This window comes from Salminus brasiliensis, chromosome 19, assembly GCF_030463535.1.
Source record: "Salminus brasiliensis chromosome 19, fSalBra1.hap2, whole genome shotgun sequence".
Taxonomy (NCBI): domain Eukaryota; kingdom Metazoa; phylum Chordata; class Actinopteri; order Characiformes; family Bryconidae; genus Salminus; species Salminus brasiliensis.
In genome coordinates, this window is record NC_132896.1 from 14,906,697 (window position 1) to 14,929,671 (window position 22,975).

Consider the following 22,975-nt stretch of genomic DNA (forward strand, 5'->3'; position numbering starts at 1 on the left):
GCTATTTTGCTATATAATGCCATAAATCCAGCCACTATGTTGTAGCGGTCACACAAAAGCGTTGTCTACATTTTTGGTAATTGTAATTTTTTGAGAAATTGTGAATCAGGTAGGTATTTACATTGTCAACTCATGATGAACTAATTCTATTTTCTCCTTTTTCTGCAAGGCTATTGTTCACATAGTCCACAAAACTTCCAAGTTTGAGGACTATACACAATATAACCTTATCTAACACATAAATACATAAATAAGCACACACTCAAGAACTTAATGCCACCACAACCAGGTACGTAAAACATTGGATTTATTATTTCAACTGAAAACATTCATCCAGGTCTGTTCTATAGCCTTATCATTAAATGGTCCATGAGATGTGAATGAGGCTATGTAGCACAGTACAATATAGTACAGTTCATTTGGTCTCCTTGAGTCCAAAGTATGTTATTTTTTTCTTTTTATACAAGTAAATAATGTACGTAACAAATGATAGCGGAGGCTGTAGTCTAACCTTATGCTATACCATATGGTTTATGGAATGGTCTTATGTCGGACAGATTCCACAATAAGAACTACAAACAGGCACGTTAAAAAACACCATAACACATTTAGAAACTCTTGGCATGTCTGTGTTTTTCATTATGCCTTGGCAAAAAAAACAAAAAAAACATTGTTTTCGTTTCGTTTAGTTTTCTATCATGCAATTTTCTCAGAATCATATTAAATAAAAAGCAGTATCAAAGAGTAATAGAGCCCTTAGAAACATGTCAACCATCCGCCCAAAACCCCTAGTAAGTCTTCTGCAGTGTGTGTAGTTACTGTAAACATCATACCTGGCTTCAAGCATGGTGTCCTTATACTCCTGTATTTGCAGCCACATTAAAGATCTCATCTCAACATTCAGTGCCATGTTTTGGAATAAAAATGTCACAACACCCTTTCTAAAAACAAAGAAACACAATGTGGACTGCAAATCTATATTTCCTATCTCTACCGGTAATGCATCAGTACTGTTGATCACACTGGGGGAAAAATAATAAGACTGCAAGCAGGTTTAAGTGTATTCACATGTAAAGTAGTGTAAAGTGCAAATGAGCCACCGGTTTCTCGTTCTGTGCTTCTGAGGTCAAAGCGTCTCATTGTTTTGGAGCTGGCTATAATTCATTCTCTCCACGGAGGCGTACTTAATTAAAAACCCTCCTGTTCTTTTGGTCCCGCACAGCTCAGGAGTGTATTCAAGGTACAGGATTGGAAAAGTTAAAAGGGGCACTCCGGCCTAAAGCTAGCATTTAAGTTTAAGAGTTATTTGTGGAGTATTCTATATGTTCTGTAGGGAAGCACTGTATATACCCCCACCTTGGCTTGACAGAATCCATGATTTTACACTGTTTCATCAACGTTCTCTCACTACAATACCCAGCATGCATTACTAACCCTACATTGTAACCTCCTACGTTATCAAACAAGACTCCTTATTCTTTATCAAAGATGCCATTCTATTGAAGAATGCCTGTATGTAAGAGTGTGGTATACTTGGAAGAAATGAGGGAAAAGAGATCCCCCACAAATTCCACCAAAGCTCCTCCTATCTTCAATACCTGCAATTCTTGACCTAGAGGCTACTGGGGCTTCGGCTGTAGGATGTGAGTTAGCATGTTCACAAAGGATGTAGCAATGGAGACATTTTTTATTTTGGCCGGAGTGCCCCTTTAAACGACAGTCTATCTATCATATTTCTATATAGCAAATGTTTTCTGTTTATTCTTCTGTGGTAAAGAACTAAACAAAAGGATGATATGCAGTTCTTACACTATACACCAGGGCCAGTAAACACTGGACATGTCACCTACGTCATTAAAAATACAAATAACTTCTCTTACACGTCAACAAGAGAAACCTAAAACTCGAACTCGTTTACTCGAAAGAATTCTACTGCATTTTGGACAGCACTTCATGACACAGCTATCACAGTATGTATTACAGTGCCTCAGGTTGTCAAATCAGATCTGGAACATAGCATATACATATTCACCACACAGCATGCACACGACCACAATGTCTCATCCCGAACTGATAGAAAACGTAGCCTTAAACACAATCGCCACCACACACGGTATATGACCAAGGCATCAGCTGTACATAATCACTTTGGTGATCATTTTAAAACGTGTGCAAGTCGAAAGTCACCCAGAGTGCAGCTGTTCAGTGAGCGTTATCTTTAGGCACAGTGTACATACACAGCGTCTCCACGGAGTACAAAGGACTCTATGGGATCTGACCACATCCTCATGAATATACATACTGGTAATCCTGCACAGTCAGCTTTTTAGAAAGAAGCACCCTACTCAAGCAATTAGATAGAAACCCCAATGAAAAATGGTCTGTTGCCACAGCGGAACGCCCTTTTCAGCCCGGAGACCATGCTTCACTGTTCCGTGGACAAAACGCATGACCACAAAAGGATCTGATGAAGACAATGAGACACAGCACAAAAAACACAGTCATTTCTCCAGTGTATTTAAGCCACTATTGTTCAACAGATGCAGGTGATTGAAACTTTCTTGGTGAGATAATTGAGACAAATGTCACAACTTAATTCCATAGAAGGTAGGCAGAGTAGAAGAGCTGCCATAGAAAAAAACTAACCTTGTTCTCCATGAGCAACAGAGCTAAGTTTCCTTTTCTATAGTCATGGCTGGGTTGCTTGTGCCTGTGCAGAATGAGAGGAAAAAGATACAGAAAAATCAAACAGCAGTAAACAGTGTACTTGACTAGGGCTCCACTGCATTGGTCAGTGCAGCCTCATTAAAAGAAATAAACAGAATATGTAAATTATATTTTGCCATTTATTCAATATCATCTCAAAAGCCTTGTATCTTCATGACAACTTTACAGGAAAAAGAAAAAAAACCTTCAATGGAAGTCAATGTAAAGGTCATTTTGGAGCATGTCTATAGGTCCATTCATCATGAAAATTGAATGCAAAGCAAAGAAATGGAGATAGAAGGTGTTTGCGTGACATAAACAATATATATTTGAGAAGTCTGGTTCCAAAGTAGTTGAGAGAAAACTCCACACCTATGAAATATCAGTGCTATACCATAATAATTTTTTTGTTTTTTGTTGTTGTTATTACACTTTACAGTGGGCTTCAAAAGTCTAAGACCACACTGAACATGTATATTTTTTTCATTTTCAAAACTTGAAAAATTACAGTAAAATGTAAGCACACTTCATAAATAAAGAATCTAATTTGGCAATATAAAAGATTTTACCTAAAGCAGTGGTCCCCAACCATGGTCCTGGAGGCCCACTGTTCAGCACATTTTAATACTTTTCCTGACATTAAGTTTTTACTAAATTAAAGTGGATGTGTCAAAGCAGGGGAAACACAAAAGTGCGAAGAGCAGTGGGCACCCAGCACCATTTCATTTAACGGAAGGGTGTTTGGTGTAAGCAGTCATAAGAACAGTGAATCAGCCTACAAATAGTCCAAAAACGTAATATCACACCCACAGAAGTCATGAGACTGGAGAAAACAAAACACACTTTGTTTAAATATAAAAGCTACACTCATGTATCCCTGGGTCGGGTTTGCTGTGTGACCCAGATTAGCTTTTAGTGCATTAACGCTTCACTACTGTGATTTATCTTTCATTACATCTTTCGCATCTTACCCAGGATCCGACAGCCCAGTATATGGTGGAGCAGAACAGTAAACAGTAAATGTCAACATCCCATGTTTTCTGCAATTAAGTGCATGGCAGTGAGATGGGTAAGATTACTACACTGTTCACTCACCTTGTCTGTCCTTATCCTCCACCCCCTCGCTGTCCGTCCACGTCTGTCCATTGCTCAGGAGTCGGCTCTGGGACTCTCTAAGGGGTTTAGCAGGAAACGGATGGGTTTCTCCATCACTAATAGTCAACAGAGTAAACAGGCTTAAGACTACAAATGACATGAAAAGAAGAGAATAGCCTGAATCATCAGTGAGTGAAGTGGAAGTCATACATGTAGTAAATGTATATGTGGTTTATAAAAATAAAGTAATGGCAGACTGGCAGAAAATGAAATATATTAGTATATTTTATATATAAATATATTATTAAATATAAAACAATGACCACATGAGGGAATACAAACATCGTTTGTATGGCTTCCCTAAATGTATTAACTGGTTGTGCTACCAAACTGCCAGCAAACACTTCCTATAACTGGCCCACTCTTCTCTGAAGAAATGCTTTTATTCCGCCACAGTGAGACTTTTGAGCATGAACTGCCCTGTTCAACTGTCCAAGTACAATTCAGGTTCCAGTCAGGACTTGGCCACCTCAAAACATTTTAATTTAGTTTCCTTTGAGGCATTGAGATGGCACTGAGAGGTGAATGTTTCGGATCACTGGGTCAGATTCATGAAGTGTTTTTAAGCCGCAGAATAGTTTGAAGCTATGCTTTCATAATAATGGATGCTCAAACGTATTGTGAGGACAGCTGAGAGGATCATCAGAGTCTCTCTTCCCTCCGTCAAGGCCATTTACACTGCCCTGACATTTCCTAACATTAAGTCTTTACTAAATTAAAGTGGATGTGTCAAAGTAGGGAAAACACAAAAGTGCAAAGAGCAGTGGGCACCCAGCACCATTTCATTTAACGGAAGGGTGTTTGGTGTAAGCAGTCATAAGAACAGTGCATCAGCCTACAAATAGTCCAACAACGTAATATCACACCCACAGAAGTCATGAGACTGGAGAAAACAAAACACACTTTGTTTTAATATAAAAGCTACACTCATGTATCCCTGGGTCGGGTTTGCTGTGTGACCCAGATTAGCTTTTAGTGCATTAACGCTTCACTACTGTGATTTATCTTTCATTACATCTTTCGCATCTTACCCAGGATCCAACAGCCCAGTATATAGTGAAGCAGAACAGTAAACACATGTATCATCAGAGTCATGGCCATTGTAGGATCATCATCCGAGGATCATCGGAGTCTCTCTTCCCTCCGTCATGGCCATTTACACTGCCCGCTGCATGACTCCACCCACCCTTCACACAGACTTTTCTCCCTCCTGCCATCAGGAAGAAGGTACCGCAGCATCCGGTCCAACACGACCAGGTTCTGCAATAGCTTCTTCCCCCAAACCATCAGACTTCTCAACTCCAGAGACTGAACTGATGTTTTGTTTTGTTTTTCTGTTCCATGCTCTCTCTCTCTCTGTTCTGTATGCACTGTGTCTATGTTGCACCATGGTCCTGGAGAAACGTTGTTTCTTTCACTGTGTACTCTGTATATAGTTGAAATGACATTAAAAACCCACTTGACTTGACTTGACTTGACTTTTGTCCTCGTAAACTGAACAAATCCTAATGTCAGAATTCAAAGTTCTGTCAATGATGGCAGTTTGCCCAAGTCCCATACCACACCATCGCACTACCACCACCATGTCTGACAACTGGGATGATGTTGTTGTGATATGGTCTTATTGTGCAATGCTGTGTTAGTTTTATGCCAGATGTAAAAACTTCTACCTTGCAACTCTCCTTGCTCACAAGGACAACATTTATACCCGGTTTCATTCTCATAGAGTTCAACTGTGACTTCCTGGATCATTTTGGCAGGCTGTCCAGCTCTAGGAAGATTCACAACTGTTCCTCAATTTGGCAATAATGTCTCTCACTGTCATTCTCTGATGTCAAAGAGCCTTAGAAATGACATTGTGACCCTTGTATAATTTCAGATCTACAGATAAATAAAACCATTGTGGCTAGTCATACTGCCATGATGACACATCTCTGTAATCTATATAATTCCGACTAGTCATTTGTAAATATTGATTTACATTTCACTCTCTTTAATCTCTAATTACATTTTCACTAGTAAACATTCCAGTTACAGCTATCTATAATAACGTTTTTACTACAACTGAACTTCCTACTGGAGTTTTGACTACTTGTCATGTGCATTTAGGATATGTGCAGTTTTATAGATCTGGATATTGTAGATATCTATCTATTCTGATTTCTACTAGTAACAACATTAATGTAGCTGGAGTTTTTTTCTAGTGAAATTTTAATTACAGATGAATTCAATGTAAATTAAAGGTAAATTAAACAAATGACAAGTAAACATTACCATTAAGGATAGATCGTCATGGTAATATGACGAGTGAGAATGGCTTTATAGATCTGTAGATCAGTTATGCATTTTATAACTGATGAAATGATCTGAAACGAGAGTTTCTACTAGTCAAAACTGCATTACAGAGAACTTGAAAACAGAGCTAGTTTTGTATTGCTGGTGTAATTTTAGGCTAAAGCGGCTATGCTATAGTGCGACATGTCTGCATAGTGCTCATCGCTGGAAAAGTTCTATTTAAATTATATTAAGATTTAACAGGGCTGCAAGTAATCAAGTGTGAGTATGTGTGTAGTTTAATGGAGCCCAATTATCAACTAAATGTGGTTAATCGGTTGACTGATAAACTAAAGGGAAAGTACATGTATTTCATGTAAAATGTATTTCATTGTCTTTGTCTTCAATTAAATTTAGTTTGAACACCAAATACAAATAAGTCCAAAATATATAACAAATGTAAATCAGAAGGGAACAAACACTTATTCATGGAACTGTACACTTTAAAACCAGCGCTTTCCTTTGTTGGGATAAAAACACTGTTTATTTTTATTATGTAATAATTAATTATGTAAATAATTATGTCAGTTGCTATTTACAATGCTTCATGGAGATATATTTGGCTTCCAGATATTTCTGAATTAGATTAGACTTGTCTGTCTTTAGGGGGCATCTTAAAATGTAATGTTTAATTACATTAAACAGCTGTAAAATTAAAATCTGTTCTAAATCTTCTAGTTTTTTTTAAAGGTTCCAGGGGATCTGTGTCAATATTGTGTGTTTTGAGTGGTCAGCATTCTTAGTGCATACAATAACATCTGGAATGTAATGAAAACAACTCTTTATGTGAGAGACCTTTTCACAGCAGCATGTCCGGATGGTGAGGCGGGCTGTTCAGGGTCGGTGTTCACCAGACAGGTGGGAAAGGAGCAGCCGTCACCCTGGCTAACATTACAACAAAGAAACACAACAGGTTTTAGAGTCAAACTGACCCAAGTTGAATATACACTGATCAGCCATAACATTGACACCACAGGTGAAGTGAAAAACACTGATTATCTTCATCTACAGTGGCATCTACCAAAGGGTGGGATACATTAGGCAGTAAGTGAACAGTCAGTTTTGAAAGTGATGTTTTGACAGCCAGAAAATTAGCAAGCATAAGGATCTGAGCCACTGTGACATGGGTAAAATTTTGATGACTAGACTGGACATCCCCAAAATATCAAGCAGGTCTTGTGAGGTGTTTCCTGCATGCAGTGGTGAGCACTTACCAAAGGTGTTTCAAGAACAGACTACCAACCCCAAAGCTCATTGAAGCTCTTGAAGGTCCCACCTTAAAACTTATAGAACTTAAAAGATCTGCCATAACGTGGTAACTTGGTGTCAAATACAACAGAACACCTTTAGATATCTTGTGGAGCCCATGAATGGTCAGATCTGTTGTGGCAGGTCGTACTAATGCTATGACTAGATGCAGGTGCAGTGTAATATGATTTACCTGGAAAAAACTGGCAAAAGCCAGTATTTCTTTTCATCACCAAAGACCTGGCGCAAGTTCTTGCTGACCCCCAAACTGAAGCCATTCTTGTCAGTTCCGTGGCGGAAGGCAGGAGCTCGGAACACCTCTGAAGGAGGAAAAAAAAAGGCCATAAACAGGTAAAACAGCCACTGCTCAAATCTGTAATTCTGAGGGAAACAGTTGGAAAGAGGTCATGTAAAAGTGGATCACGGCTACTTGTGGTCCGCAAAGCTACACAAATGTTTTACAGTTCAATGAGCAGTGTATATAAAGGCAAAAAATGACTTAAAAAAGACTATGACCATTAAACAAGCCCAAAAAGACCCATTCTCAAACCATCTAGATTGTGGCTTACAAGGTAATCAACTGTTGCTTGTTAAACTCCTAAGATCCTTTTCAAGTTAATCCACTCACCAAGAGTTGATCTGTTTTTGCAGACAAGCCAGCAGTGATAGGCAAACAGTGAAGCCAGACTGACTGAGAACATTGAGGAGGCAAAGAACAGGAACATAATGTGGAACTTTGCTTGAGTGTCGGGCAGACCATTCTGAGGAAAGACACATGGGAGCACAGGGGAATTCCAATCAACACAGCATTCGAGCATAACGCAACTTACAGACAGCGTTGCTGTGGAATAGGGGTGGGCAACATGCATAGCATGATAAATTGCAATATCTTAAAGACGTCTGAACAAATGCAATAAATCATAAAAAAAATTGTAGTGTAAAGTGTAAAGTGTAAAGTAGCTGCATACTAGTGCCTATGATTTTGTCTATTTTTATTTAATAACTTTCTCATTTCTTTTTTTTTTGATTTTCTGATTTTTCTTTTTTCTATTTTCCCAAAGCCTTCCTAGAAATGTGCCACGAATTCCTCAGAAAAGCCAAATATTGTAGTGCTTATTGCGTATTATGAAAGTCTACAATCGCCCACCCCTATTTTGGAAAATGTTTTGGCTGCTGCAAAAATTCTTTGCTACTTAGTAAAGCAGTAAGCTGAGAGAGATATCGCTAAACCAAAACATGAAGTGCTCTATAGAATCTGGCTCTAGTGACTGCCATATTGCTGTCACACTCTTCTACACTTCACTCTGCAACCTAGGCCACTATAGGAGTCTATTAGAAGCATGTTAAGATCAATCAGTGCTCAGCATAAGTTACTAACTCCTACCCAGTACTCTGTCAGATGCTCGTGGATTTTACCACCAACCTTGCAGAGAAATAAAAAGACACCAAAGATGAAAACCAAGAGACAACATTTTCAGACGTGTGGAAAGCCACCTGACACTGTTCTTATTAGAGTGAGAGTAACACCGCTTGCCTCCTGAAAATGTCAAGGCATCTTACCAGAAGGACACTCGAAGAACTCTGTATCCTGACAGTTGACAAGTTGACAGTTTTATCTGAATTAAATTCATCATGTTAACTAAGCCTACCCACACAACTAAAGAACATCATCATAATAAGATTTATACTTACAGTCCAGAATTGAATGAAGTACTGTAAGTCTGTCGCAGTGATGAAGAGGCAGTACAGCAATGAATATGCAAGGAAAAGTGTAAAAAACTTGTAGTTTGAGAAGCCCACGCAGTTGTTTACCCTGCCAGAAAACATGCAGTACAAAGCTGAAAAACTAGAACAGCTGTCAGGAATGTTAACATACCATATACCAGCTACATAAACACACACATATATATACTGTCAAAAATTCATATACAAGGTTTTTGGATTATAGCATCTAATATGTATATATATTAGACGCTATAATCCAAACACCTTGTATATGAATTTTTGACAGTATATATATATATATATATATATATATATATATATATATAATTATTATATAAGAATGTAATTATAGTAATATAGTAATATATTTATCTTTATAGTATATAATTATCTTTAGTACATACATTTTGACGGTTTTACTTTTACATAATTTGAACCTGACAGATGTTTTTTTGTTACATTTTGCCAAACTTTTATGTTGGAATTCATGCTGATTTCTAAGATGATGCAAGGTTTTTATGTGACAGTGATGAGACACAGTACTGTGCAAGGGTTTTAAGCACATTAGCTTAACATAAATCTATTATAATACACTATTATTTAAAACCATTTCTTTTTTTTTGTATTTATTGATTTTATAAATACCATCTATTATATTTTCCTTTGTGGAAGTTTGCCTTGGTATTCCTAAACATATAATCAGAGAGCACACCATTTCAGATTTTCAGATTTTGATTCTTGATCAATATTTAGTTATTTCTCAGATTAATCATTTATTTATTGAATTGACGTATTTACACATTACTGAATAATTCAGCTTAAAAGCAGTGCGAGTGCAGACCCAAAACTACCCAACAGGCAGTGTTATGTGCAACAGACACAGGAGTTAATTATAACCATTTCAAAGTCAATACATTTCAGACTGGTTCCAACCTAAAACACATCCAAATAAATGCAAATACATATGATTAAAAAAACTCAAACTTTGATATCTAAATGATAAAATATGTTTTATGTGATGTCTGCAGTGTGTTTCTACAATGTGTTTCTGGTAAATCTGTGCATAAAATCCTTTTAAAATGTTACAGTATTAAATTTATACCGGGGATATGGAGCAAAAAGCTCAGTTTAGCACTGTGTTATAACTACTCCCGACACGTATAGGCTGCCCTTTAGCCTTGCTAGTTTTCACTGTGAGTTGATTTTGAGTGAGGTATACTTCCTGTTGGTGCTACATTACATCCACCAAAAAGGAGATTCAAATAATATAGGAGTGATCCCTGTTACTTACCTCAGTAACCACAAATATCTGTCCAATTGCAATCAAAATTCATAAGTGATGTTTGATGATAATATCATGATAATAAAAGAAAGCAAGCAACTTAAACCATCTTGGGTTACACTGTGCCCCTCTTTCCACAGCTTTGCCAAATTAAAAACTAAAGAATTACAGGAAAAAGCTTTCGCAGGTAGGTATCCTATTACTCCTCTGTATATTCCTATACTCCTCTGTATATTAGAACATTGATGCCGTATGCAGATTTTCTTTACAAAAAAAAAAAAAAAAAAAAAAAAAAAAATATATATATATATATATATATATATATATATATATATATATATATTCTTGCTCTTCATTTGCTTTTAGTTTTCTGAGCTAGTACATACCAAGGACAGTGGTGATCCATCTTCAGGATGCACCTGCAAAATGGTATTGAGTAATACAGATGAGCAGTTATGCAAGCAACATGACTCCTCAAAAAAAACTTCAAGTGTGTGTTATATGGAAGTCGTACTTATCGCAGACTGAGCAGTGATGACATCGGTCAGGTTTCACAAGGTGGCAACGCTCACAGTAGCGAATAGCTAAAAAGACAATGAGTAATGATGTTTTTTTTACTGCACAGGTCATAATATTTGGCTGTTATAAAACTGACTGGAAAATATTTAAAATATATATGTCACAAATGTCCAAATGTTTGTGGACACCACATCTAATGAATGCATTAACTATTTCAAGTTGTACCCATTGCTGATACAGATGTGCAGATTAACACACACAGCTTGTCTAGTCCCTGTAGAGAAGATTGCCAATAGAATAGGACTCTCTGGAGCAGACAAACACGAGCCTATTGGCACCATGCCTAATGCCAGACGAGGCTCAAGGGGTATAAAGACACCCAGTATAGCGGTGAGGAGCAGTGGAACTGTGTTCTTTGGAATGATGGTGCTCCATCCAATACTTCTGGGATGAGTCTGGAAGTTGGGGATGAGATGAGGAGTGGCAATCATCCAAAATCTTGACCTTACCACTGCTTTTGTTGCTAAATACAATCAAATCCTCCCAGCAATGCTTCAGAACTTAGTAGAAGCATTACTGGGACAGTAGAGACAGTTACTCCAACAAAATCAGGATAAACTCTTATTTTAATACCCTTGATTTAGGAAGAAACAACGCACAAGCAGGTGTCTCAATACTTTTGTCCATATAATGTATTTTGTTGATCATTTGGAGAAAATGGCCAGAATTAACATGGCTAACAGAAAAGGCTTGAAATGATGTCTAACCTCCAGAAGTCGTGCGGGTGTAAATAGGTAAATCCTTGGCAATTCTTCTCAAAATCTCCTGCTGAGATTCCCCGCGATCTTCTCGCTCCAGCAGTTCTTTGTCAGAGTGTGACAGGTGGAACTGAGGGAACAAAAGCCACAATGCTCTGATTTCTAAAGTTGCTTGTCTGGCAGGTCATTTGCACAGCTCACGGTGACACTTTGTGATTTTGGTGGCAAATGGGATGAAAGATTATCCAATAATTTCAACGCCTTACATTTTTAATAGATTTGCATTCAGAAGGACTGGGGACTGACACTGGACTCGGACAGCTAATGGGTTTTGGGCAGTTTCTCTATAGAATGTAGTTTCTAAACCTTACCATATGGTATAGTATGGATGTAACTATTGATTATATCAATAATTGATTTTTTTTCTTAACTAGAATCATTAATTATGAATATTCTTAAGACAAATATCCGTCTTATTCTGATGTTTAGAAGCTCTGATTATCCTGTCTATTCACTTAAAGCAGGACAACCCCAACAGTTTTCACACTATGTCAGTACTTCTCGTTCTATTTGGTAGTGTGGAGCTTATCAGCATTTCATCAATCTTGAAGAAAATCTCACACTGTTTTTTAACCTGATCTAAAGGACACATTTCTTACTGCCGTCTACACAGTTGTTTGGTTGTTTTTCTCCACACATTTTCCAGTGCAGTACCTCAAGATATCAAACTGAATAAACTGTGCGGAGTAACTTTCATCCTATCATTTGCTGTGTTTTTCTTCCTTTAAGTGAACAGATGGGTAAACACAACACAGCAAAACAGCTGCTAAACATCAGTATATGACATACCTGCATGCGAAGAATTCAGTTTGACTGCCAGTGCAATAAAAATGGACTTAAGTGAACAATAACAAACTGAAAGAGTTTGGTGGTTTTCAAAATGTACAACACTTGTCCAGTCCATACAGTCCTCATTAGGACACTACGCTGCAAAAACAGCCTGTTTTAAAGCCAGTGTTGTTGTGAAATCATGTTTTTATGTACACCTATTCAGTCTACAGTAGCTTGACCCCAGTCAATATTTTGGAAGTTGTAAGGACTGTTTTAGCAGAGTTAACACAGTTCATTTTAGCCTTAACAAAAAAAAACAACATAAAAGGGGACAAAATAGTATGAAAACATTCATATAAAATGAAAATCTGCATGTTACTGGTAGAAAACCCTACAAAAATGTTAAGTTATCTAGGATATGGTCTGTTTCATGCAAATAATAAGCAAATGATCAACTAATCATTGCTCATCACGAAGGTAAAATAAAATAAATGACTTGATATTTGAATCCTGTGGAGAAACGATGAAGCTGCCACTGGGGCTCATTAGCTGTTATTATTTTTCAATTTACAATTAATCAGCAAACACTTCAAAACAGCTGCAATCCTTTAACCCCTTAAACAGCCTACGGTCTGCCGGCGGGCCAAAAGTGTTATAATACAGAGAACAGCCCCACACGTTTGTACAGAAGTCCCTGAAGTTACTGAATAGTACACTTTAATGTGTAATACGCCTTGGAGGGTTAAGGGCTTAATGTTAGGGGGGGCTAAGCGAGATCCAGCACATACCTCTTTGAGTGGGTTCATAGGTTTGGTGAAGATGGTTTGCCAGTACGCCCAAACAAACATGATGAAGAGCACATGATACGCCAGGAGGTAAACTACTGGAAAACAGAGGAGCTTTATATAACAACAGAATAACGACTGTTCGTGAACACAAGAGTGAGTCACAAATCACACTAATATTTCTTTCCTAATTAAAAAATAAAGCAGCACTGGCATTTGTACAGGCTGAGTGTAGACAGCACTATAAAATGGCTTACTTACTTTTCTCTCCCAAGTTTTCAACTGATTCTGTGTAAAAATAAAAAGGGTGAAAAGAAAGAGAAAAAGGAGGTTAGACTCAATAAGCAGTTTCATTTTGCTATTTTTGTGAAAGCTTTGTCTCATGGTGCCCTGCTCTCCCTGTGTCTGTATTTCAATTTTGTATGTCCAGCAGCTGTCGGAAATAACACTTGTTTTTCTGCTGACCTCGATAATGCTCGCCTGAGAAAGGCATGAATATCAGCATGTTTCTGAAAGCCTGGAGATTTGCAGTTTCTCTTCTCACAAATGTATTAAGATGAAAGCATGAAGAGTGGTAAATGACCTCTACATGCACATTATTTAAATTAGGTATAAGATCTTTTATTGAATTTGGTATCAGCAATTTGAAACCTGATCCACTTCCGATATTTTGTGCACTGTTTTTACAATTCCAGCAGTATGCCCTCTGGGATCCTCTAGGCGCCATTAATGAGCATTATTCCCAGGGTGCTAAAGTGAGGAGCATTCTCAGAAGATAACAGCACAGTTTAAAGTCTGCAGGGTGGAACTATTTCACAGTGGAGCATGAAGCGTAATGTAGTATCTGTCGGTCTAGTGCTTTGACTGTGTTAGAGATGTTTTTCCTTTATGCACTGTGTATTTTTGACAGTACACCACGTTTTTACTCCTACATTTTGGCTGGATAGGGATGGAACTATCATGGGAAAGCTGTGTCTTATTAACACAATCACCACCTTGTCTTTCTTAGGGTTTTAAACCAGCACTGAACAGCAGATTCAATACCAGAGGAGGAGGCTAACAAACTTTTTTCTGCTATCAAAGAAAAACAGTCCAGAATGTCCACATTATGATTTCACTTAAGTATTTATGATCAGCAAATCTTACCTGCATTGTGCGACTGTATCATTTACAGAAACACAAAGATCGGATTAGTAGCATCATATATTCCTCTAAGCTACTTGGATCTGGGACAAAAAGAACATGATCAAACATCCCTATTGAGTGGCCGACACAGGCAAGAGTGACGAGGGAATGAGGAAAGAGACTGCCATCTATCTACCCAGAGAGTGCATGGTGCTCTCTCAGACTTCAGACGGCTGGCAAAAAACTGGATCGAACATCCCTATTGGAAAGCGTTTAAGCATTCACTCTGTCTGAATCTGATTGTGATGCAAAAGATGATTAATGATTTTAGATGCTTTGCTATTCTGCCCTGATCAACATAATGTCATAATCGTTATTAACTTACAGTAATACGTTTTCTTTTAACCCAATTTAGTAAGTAAGTCCAGTTCCCATCTGCTATCATACAATGCTACCAAGTTTGAGAGTTAGCATGTGCTTCTTTAGAGTCACAGCATCTCTAGTGCAAATTTTGTGGACAGAACAGCCCACTTGGAGGAGAACTGACTGCACAGTTTTGTTAGATGCGCCTCACTAAATGACTGTACCCGCACAGAGTGCAATGTTAATAATTCTCTGTTAGATTCCCAGCAATGCATAGCTGTGGCATCAGCAGAATCTGAATCTCTTAGTGAAAGCGCTTAGACAGTTGCGCCACCAGAATGTTCTGCAAAAAGCCAACAGTACCCGATATTTTGTTGACTGTGAATCAGAGACATTTCGGTATCGATGGGTATTGGTAACAGGATCATCTCAGCACAAATTACTGGATCGGATACTGGATGGAAGAAAGTAATCAATTTGCTTGGAATCTGTAAGAAATAGTCTGTAACAGCACACACTCACACTGTGTGATGTGATGCTGTTAGCTGTGCTCTTCTTGTGGGGCAGTGGAGACTCTGAAAATACTTTTGAAAGACTAAAGTCTGACACTCTCTCACATCTGTGAGTAATGACAAATTGTCTTTATTTCCCACCATGTTCCTGGTAGAAATGTACAAGATGAGACACTGTTGAATAATGGAGCAGAAACAGAAGACGCTTTGTTTGGGGGAAAAAAAAGGTAGCAGAATGAGGACATTACCCTGGTTAAATGAACAGAGGCAGCAAGGTGCTTCCTGTTTGGTGCTGCAGAGAGCTCACCTATTGATTTTGTTTTATCAAATTTTCCTCATTTTCCTCCCAATTCGGTCCTGCCAATCAACTCACCCATTCTAGCAATGCTTCCGACAGTAGGAGGGTAAGGTCTTAACTCATGCATTCTCCAATACATGCAAAGCTAGCCAACGGACATCTTTTCAAACAGCTGACACGCTGTGAGGAAAGTGCCAGTGTCATGACACATCTGATCCCCTGGACACATCCTATTCCCCCAACTGTTTCATTTCACTGTTTCACAGCCCATCTTCACGTGGCTGTCATACATATATACCAGATAAAAAAATATTGAAAGATATTTACTGATCATAACTGGGAATTTATCTCTGTAAAGCGTTGCAATTAAACTTTATATATAATGTGAATAACATAGCAAGTTTAACGATATAATATTGTTGTTGCTACGCTGGCATATAAAGCTGATACCAACAGGTACAGCTAACTATCCTGCACTTGTTATCTGCTATCGAGCTAGTTCCTTTTACGTGTGTTAGCTTGCTAACAAATATTAGCAACAATTATCTACATCCTATCGCCCTCTCCTGACTGTTCCATTGGGTGAAATTGTCCACGTGATTAAGTGCCCATTCACAATTGAAATAACTGGAAATATATATTTTTATTACTTTGTTGAGTTGCTTTTTACTTTTTCTTAAATAGAAACCACATATTACCAAATTCAGTTACTCCATTTGCAAAAGACTGCAAAGCATTGAAAGCATTAAATATGTCCTAGTAAGCAGTTGCTTTGGGTCATTGCACACTGTGTTGGGTCCTAAACTGTCCTTCTGTAAGATGACGTCAGATGGGATAGGATGTATTCTAGGGAATAGGATGCGTCACGACACCGGCTAACACACATCGACACAAGCAAGAGTGATGAGAGATTGAGGGGAGAGGGTGCCATCTATCCATCCAGAGAGAGAATGGCAAATTGTGCTCTCTCAGACTCCAGTCACTGATGGCAAAGCAGCATGGCTTGGAGCGCTGCAAATTTGTTGTTTATCCTCTTAAACTCTGTACATCTAGTAAGGATGAAAAAAAACTATGGAAATTCAAAAAAAATATTGGGACTGGAACTTTTGATGGTACCATTAATTTTAGGAGGTTAAATAAAAATGACTGATTCCCACCGACATTCAAGATCTCAATGTTGGTACTGAAAAAGAAAGTACAGTCATGCCATTTCTATATATAATGTGAAGAAAAAAGCAAAAATGTCAAATGAAAATGTAGTTATGTTGTTTATAAATTTTATTTATTTATTTTATAATAGCCCAACCAACCTTACTAGTGCGCCACCTACAGGCTACACTCAACACAGAGAAACAAAAAATTAAGATGCATATATTTTTTTTTACATAATTACATCCTGGCACCGCCAAATCCCATTGTTCATTTGAACTATTTTCAGCTGTATATGAACACTATGATACTGTATGTGGAGTACAGCAGAAATCATCCTTGCAGCACAAAGAAGGTCAACAAGCAGCAGATGGTTTCCTGTACAGTTGCCGTAATTGCTGATGCTGGAACCTGCGCCACAGGGAAGCAAGCTGCTGATCATACACCTAGATCAATAGACCCTCATAACCGAGGTCTTGCAACTACTGGTGCTGCAAAGAGACTGTGCTAAGATAGCAGTCAAGGTAAGCTGCATTGTATTGACAAGTTAATCTGTCACAGACACAAACCAGCAGCATGGTGGAGAACACAGGGGAACGCTGGAGTATGACAACACAAGGCATATCTGTGATCACAAACAGGCTGCTGGCATTCTCTAATACAGCATAACCTGGAATTAATAATTCTGACTCAGGAGATCTCTGCAACTTAGTGGTGAGTGAATCAACAGGCTGCTTCTTAATATTTTAAATATGACTTTTTCATGAATGTATTTCTCACACTCTCTGATTTTACTGATGTGTGCTTTTTCCACGTTTAAATGTTTAATATTTAATTGCACTTATTAGCATCCACTGCAGAGTCAACTGCTTTCTAATGCAAACCTACTCAGTAATATAGGACGGTCTGCACCAAGGATACTGCAGTCCCTTAGTTACCCACAAGGATAAGAGAGAGAGTGTGTGTCCAAAACTATGAAGGTGTAGGAATACACACATTTTCAGGCTTAGTTCAATAAAAAATGTCAAAATATTATGTGTAAAAACACAATATTGTACAGAGCTCTAATGACTACTACACAGATGTGTTTGGGTCTCAAAAGCACAAATTTTATATTAAACCCAAAGATTTTAAAGTAGTATCTTTGAAGGTGCAGCAGAATGTGGACATGACCCTGGTTAAATGAACAAGGACAGCAAGAGTGCTGAGTACCTGTTGGTGCTGCAGAGAGTTCACCTATTGGTTATTCACAATGTCCACATCACAATTTGCATGAGCCAAGGCTAAAAACTAGTGATAATATTAATTCAATTTGATCCTGCTAATCAATCTATCCTTTTGTAGCTCCCCCTAGCACTAGCAATGCTTCCGACACTAAAAGGGTAAGGTCTTAACTCAGGCCTCCTCCAATACAATCAAAGCCAGACACTGCCCCTTTTCAAACTACCACTGCTGCGGTCATCACTGTGCAGTCGATGCGCTGGGAGGAAAGTGCCGGATCTCTAGCTTCACTACACCAGTTAACAGACGCCTGTGCCATCTCAACATTATTAGAATTTGTAAAAATGCTTTTAGATGTCTGCTTTCAATCCTTGACAGTCATTTCCAAGGTCATGGTTTTGGATGTTCATCCTTTTTAAAGTTTTGCTGAAATGGTACACAGTAACATTAAAGCAACTGTATGTAGCTTTTTTTTAACCTTACCTTTAATAACAACTTGATGCTCCACTGACTCTAATAGCAAGAATAGCATCTTTATTGTTGCTACTCTGGGTTCTGAACTATACTGCACTATTTAACCCTGGTAATATAGGCAGGACACACTCTGTGAGAACTGTGTTACGCTGTGTAACCCAAGTCGTATGTGTGTAAAATCTGTTAAAATTACACTGCCACGTCAGTCCACATGCTTCTGTCACTTTCAGTGATGGTTCTGTATCTCACAGCTTGCCCAGAAAAGCACGTAAGGGTGTTTGGAAATGCAAATTCCACTTCCCGACTGTAGGTTCTCACATGATGCTGTTTCAAAGGGTAATTTCACTGAGTACCTCCATAATTCAATGGCTGAGATGTAAACAAAGTTGTTTAGTTTGCTATGCAAGACTGATAAAAGAGAAATCTGAGATGCTTATTGCTATCTTACACCCCACCAACAGTCTATTTTCGCCTGCATTCTTTAAATAGTCAGACAATACCTGGCTCTTAAAGGGAATGACAAGTGACACTCTGATTGGTTTATTTATTGTTTACATGACAGAATTAAATGGAACTTTTGAAAATTCCCTTGTAATGTACTGCATCATTTAGGTACATCACTGGTACATCTGCCATTACATTAGGATTTTCTTTAGCAATTAAACACATTCTTTACCTGAACAGAAATGTTACACTGAGCTTCTGAGGCATCTTGCCATGCTGCGTACTAAATATTACAGCATCGAAATAATACCTGCACTGAAATAATGTCTAGCAGTATATAAGTATCCACAAACCTGCAAGAGAGACTGACAATAAAGCGAGAACAGCCCAAACTAATGAAATAATGTGAGTAATCTCACCCCTGAGTGAAAATCAAATTCATCATTAAGCAATATTCTCGGCCAAGACCGTACAACTCTCACGCGTCTGGACTGGTTACGGTGACTCCAGGGTTAACTCAGTGTGTGGTGCAAATGATTGTACAAGCAAAAATAGGTCAAGCAGAGATTGCTGGGGTTCACTTTGACAGCCAGGCAATGAGATTAGCTCCGAGACATATAATCAGCTGATAACACATTCATAACAAGCTCTGTTTCTGTTGTAGGCCACATGCCGCTTTAACGAATGATTCACCCATTACCTTCTGCTGGGTAGTAACACTCACAGAGGAAAACACAGCCCAACATCAACAAGGTCAATTCAACATAAGAAAACGGTGTTGCCTACACAGAGTGAGACAACTGTAATTATTCTAATATTAAATCTATCGATTCAATCTCACTCCCCAAAGCATCATTCAGGATGATGTACTACCTCTCTCTTGCAATACACCTCTTCGTTTTTGCCTGCAGTGACATGACCATGTTCCCCTTTGATTTGGCATGCATCAGAGGGTGATTTTTATCGCACCCCCACCCCCAAAATTTTCTTGATCCTGCCCCTGGCCCAGGCTGGCTGTACAGAGATGTGCTGGAGCACACACAGAAGCCTGGCTGACTGCAGTTCAGCATAAACGGTGGTATAACTCAGCAGCAACATCAGCACTTGGGACTGTGCTCTCTGCCTCCGACACATCACTCACGCAAGCCTCGGGGGTCATCACAGTATAGCTGTGGGGTTCGCTCTCGCGCTTTGAAATAAAGCAAACTGCACAGAAGCTTAAACACATGAACTCTGGGCTGTTTCAAATCACTGTTTCTTTGGAAACCAATGTATGACGAATCTGACATAGTTCTCCCCAAACTGGCTGCTAGGTTCATATTGAGCCTGATGAAGGGATTATGGCTCTCCATGTTTGGGTCCACAGTGTAGTCACCCAGTACAGTCTAGTTCGGACATCTCTGATCAATATGTTTGATTAATATGTCCCGCTGAAGCAAAAAGAATAATTAATAACTTGATAAATCCTCAATGCAAAACACTCTGGGCGTTTTCCTTCCTTTTTGTGCCATTGACGTATATTTTATGCTTTATTTAGTTCAATTATAAATGCCATAAGAAATAAAAATGGCTACAGTAATGATCAGAATCAGATTTAATACCTGATTCTGACGATACTGCATAGATTAGACCGATCATGTTATTTTTTATACATTTAATACATGACAGACTGAAATGGACAAAAGTTAATCAGCAGTGCTGCATTTAAAAACGCCCCTTTTAAAAACGATACGCTCAAATTTATACGCCCATTTCACAGACTGCACTAAATCCAATTAAGCACGGCTGATTGTGCTCTGTCTGTACGGAATATGTCCAATATGTTACTGTCCACAGTATACTCAGAAAAGCATGCTTACTGTGATGTAATTGATCATGATTATGACAAATATGCAAAAACTGCATACTGTTGAGCTCTAACTGGAACCATGTTAATATTACAAAACATCAAACCTCAAGATTTTATGATTTTATGTTACTCTTTTTTTTACCAGGGGCATCCAGTTGCATCCTCCTTCAACTATATACCTGTAATTCCTGTAAACTGTCCAATGAAAAACATGTATCTCCAAAACGGTGACTTTATAGGGGAATGGAAATATAAGAGTTTATTAGTAAGTAGTTTAGAGCATTTTTATTGGTCAATTCATCCAGCAGTATTTACACAGTGTACAGAGCAGCTACAGGGTTTAAATAATGTGTATATATATATATTGTGTGTGTGTGTGTGTGTGTGTATTTATTTAGGGAATAATATAGTTGTTCTGTGTAATAATAATAATAATAATAATAATAATAATAATAATCATAGACATGAATGACCCAATATGACCCAAAATGACAATGGGACACACATGTATTTTTACACACAGATGAATGTCTCACACACTGCTTTACCAGGACTGTGACTCAACAGTTTTAATGGTTTGCCTCTCTCTCGTGACACCTTTACAATCCCCACCACCGTTAACCGTGTCTTGTCTACAGTCTGTCGCCAATGTCACTGCCACTAACCTTTAACTCTACGCAACTGCTGAGACCAAATGTGTGTGTTTTTCCCCCCACGTTTCCAGTCCCACCGTGCACAGCCACATGACTGTGGGCAGCTGCCGTCTCCTTCCACAGTTCAAGTTCACCCAGACAGCTGCGTGTTCAGCCTTACCTATGCAGAGCTGCACGACATAGGCGTAGTAAGACCACGCCACGATGAGGCAGATGAACAGCACGGGGATCCAGTACAAAACTCTCCGGCAGTCCCTCTTGATGTTACGCGAGCCCGACGGCGCCATGTTCTAGCCTGTCTGCTGACCAAAAACGTGGCCAAAACAAAACAAACAAACAAACAAAAAAAACAACAGTCAAGCTCGCCCCAGCCTGTCAGGGCATGGATGGCGGTGAGGTGTGCTGAGTGCGCCGGGGCGATGCTGCCCCATGCCCCATGGCCAGCGCTCCCTCCCTCGCCCCGATCCGTCCTGTTTGTGGTGCAGCGTGGTGGCCCCGCCCCTTCTCACCAGGTTGCCATGACGCTCATTAAGCCCAGTGTTCGTACGCCAGTCCACAGCAACGGCAGCTACAGAGGAGGCTAGAGCTCACTCAGGTAGAAGTAATTAGCACGTTATTTTAGATCCTCAAATTGTCTTTAATTTTTTAATAATTCACAACTATAAATATGATATTATTTTTAGTAGTAATATGATTATTATTATTATTATTATTAATTAATTAATTAATTGGTAGTTAACATTTCTTATCAAGTTTGGACTGAAGTCGAGGGCTAGGTTTAGCAGTAGGTTTAAATATTGCATAAAAGTTAGGTTTAAATGTCGATTTTATTAGATGGTTAAATGTATTACATCAGCTTAGTTTATTTGAAGGATAAAAATGATGGACAAAAATAATGAGTCAAGCCGAGGTAAAAGGATCTACTAAATGCTCGGTGAATAGAAGTAAAAACTGTCCCCTAACAGTTGTTGAACATCCATCATTTATCAACAGGTACTAAAGTCTGAGCAACATTAAAGCAGTTTGTCTGCAAAACCAACAGGGCAGCGTTTCCTGAAGGCATCCTAGCACTAGCTGATTGTTAAAGCAGCATTATGTGAGAATTGGTATTTCATTCTCCTGGGCTCCCCCTACAGGTGGGAAGTGGAATTTGTGCTTTGAGCCTTTAAGCCATCCCTACAGGACAAGCCTTACTGTGCATTTCTGGACAGGCTGAGAGATACAGAACTACCACTGAAAGTGTAGGAAGCGTGTGGGCTGACTCAGAAGAGTAATATTACAGGATATTACTTGAATATGACTCGCAGCTTTACATAGTTCTTGTGAGCATTGTTCTGCCCATTTTACCAGAGTTACATAGTGGTAAAACATAGCCTGGAGTGGGCATGGTAGGGATGAAATTCTCTCTAATACCAATCAGTAGAGAAACACTGTGATTTTGAAGGTCTTTTAAGGTAAAAATGCTACATACTGTTGCTCAGAACACTCTCTTTCTACCAGTAAAGATCTTAGATCTTAACACTAAGCTGTTCTCAGAAAACTGG

The 22,975-nt window shown here is 38.6% G+C and overlaps 1 protein-coding gene across 4 annotated transcripts; it reads right to left on the reverse strand.

Moving 5' to 3' along the window:
* Positions 1–290: 290 nt before the first annotated feature.
* Positions 291–21,895, reverse strand: zdhhc2 (zDHHC palmitoyltransferase 2). 4 transcript variants are annotated; one of them, XM_072663823.1, is made up of 14 exons: positions 21,592–21,895; positions 13,605–13,631; positions 13,347–13,438; positions 11,737–11,857; positions 10,965–11,034; positions 10,837–10,869; positions 9,136–9,256; positions 8,828–8,866; positions 8,072–8,204; positions 7,637–7,763; positions 6,991–7,080; positions 3,802–3,917; positions 2,647–2,710; positions 291–2,464 (listed from the first exon to the last, which is right to left on the reverse strand). In XM_072663823.1, the coding sequence occupies exons 1-13, from the start codon at positions 21,716–21,718 to the stop codon at positions 2,670–2,672; spliced, it is 1,137 nt and encodes a 378-aa protein (XP_072519924.1). In that variant the 5' UTR covers positions 21,719–21,895; the 3' UTR covers positions 291–2,464; positions 2,647–2,669. The 4 variants fall into 4 exon arrangements, with proteins under 4 accessions (XP_072519924.1, XP_072519926.1, XP_072519923.1 ...); XM_072663825.1 differs by having other exon boundaries at positions 3,802–3,878; positions 13,347–13,441; XM_072663822.1 differs by having other exon boundaries at positions 13,347–13,441.
* Between the last annotated feature and the right edge of the window lie 1,080 nt (positions 21,896–22,975).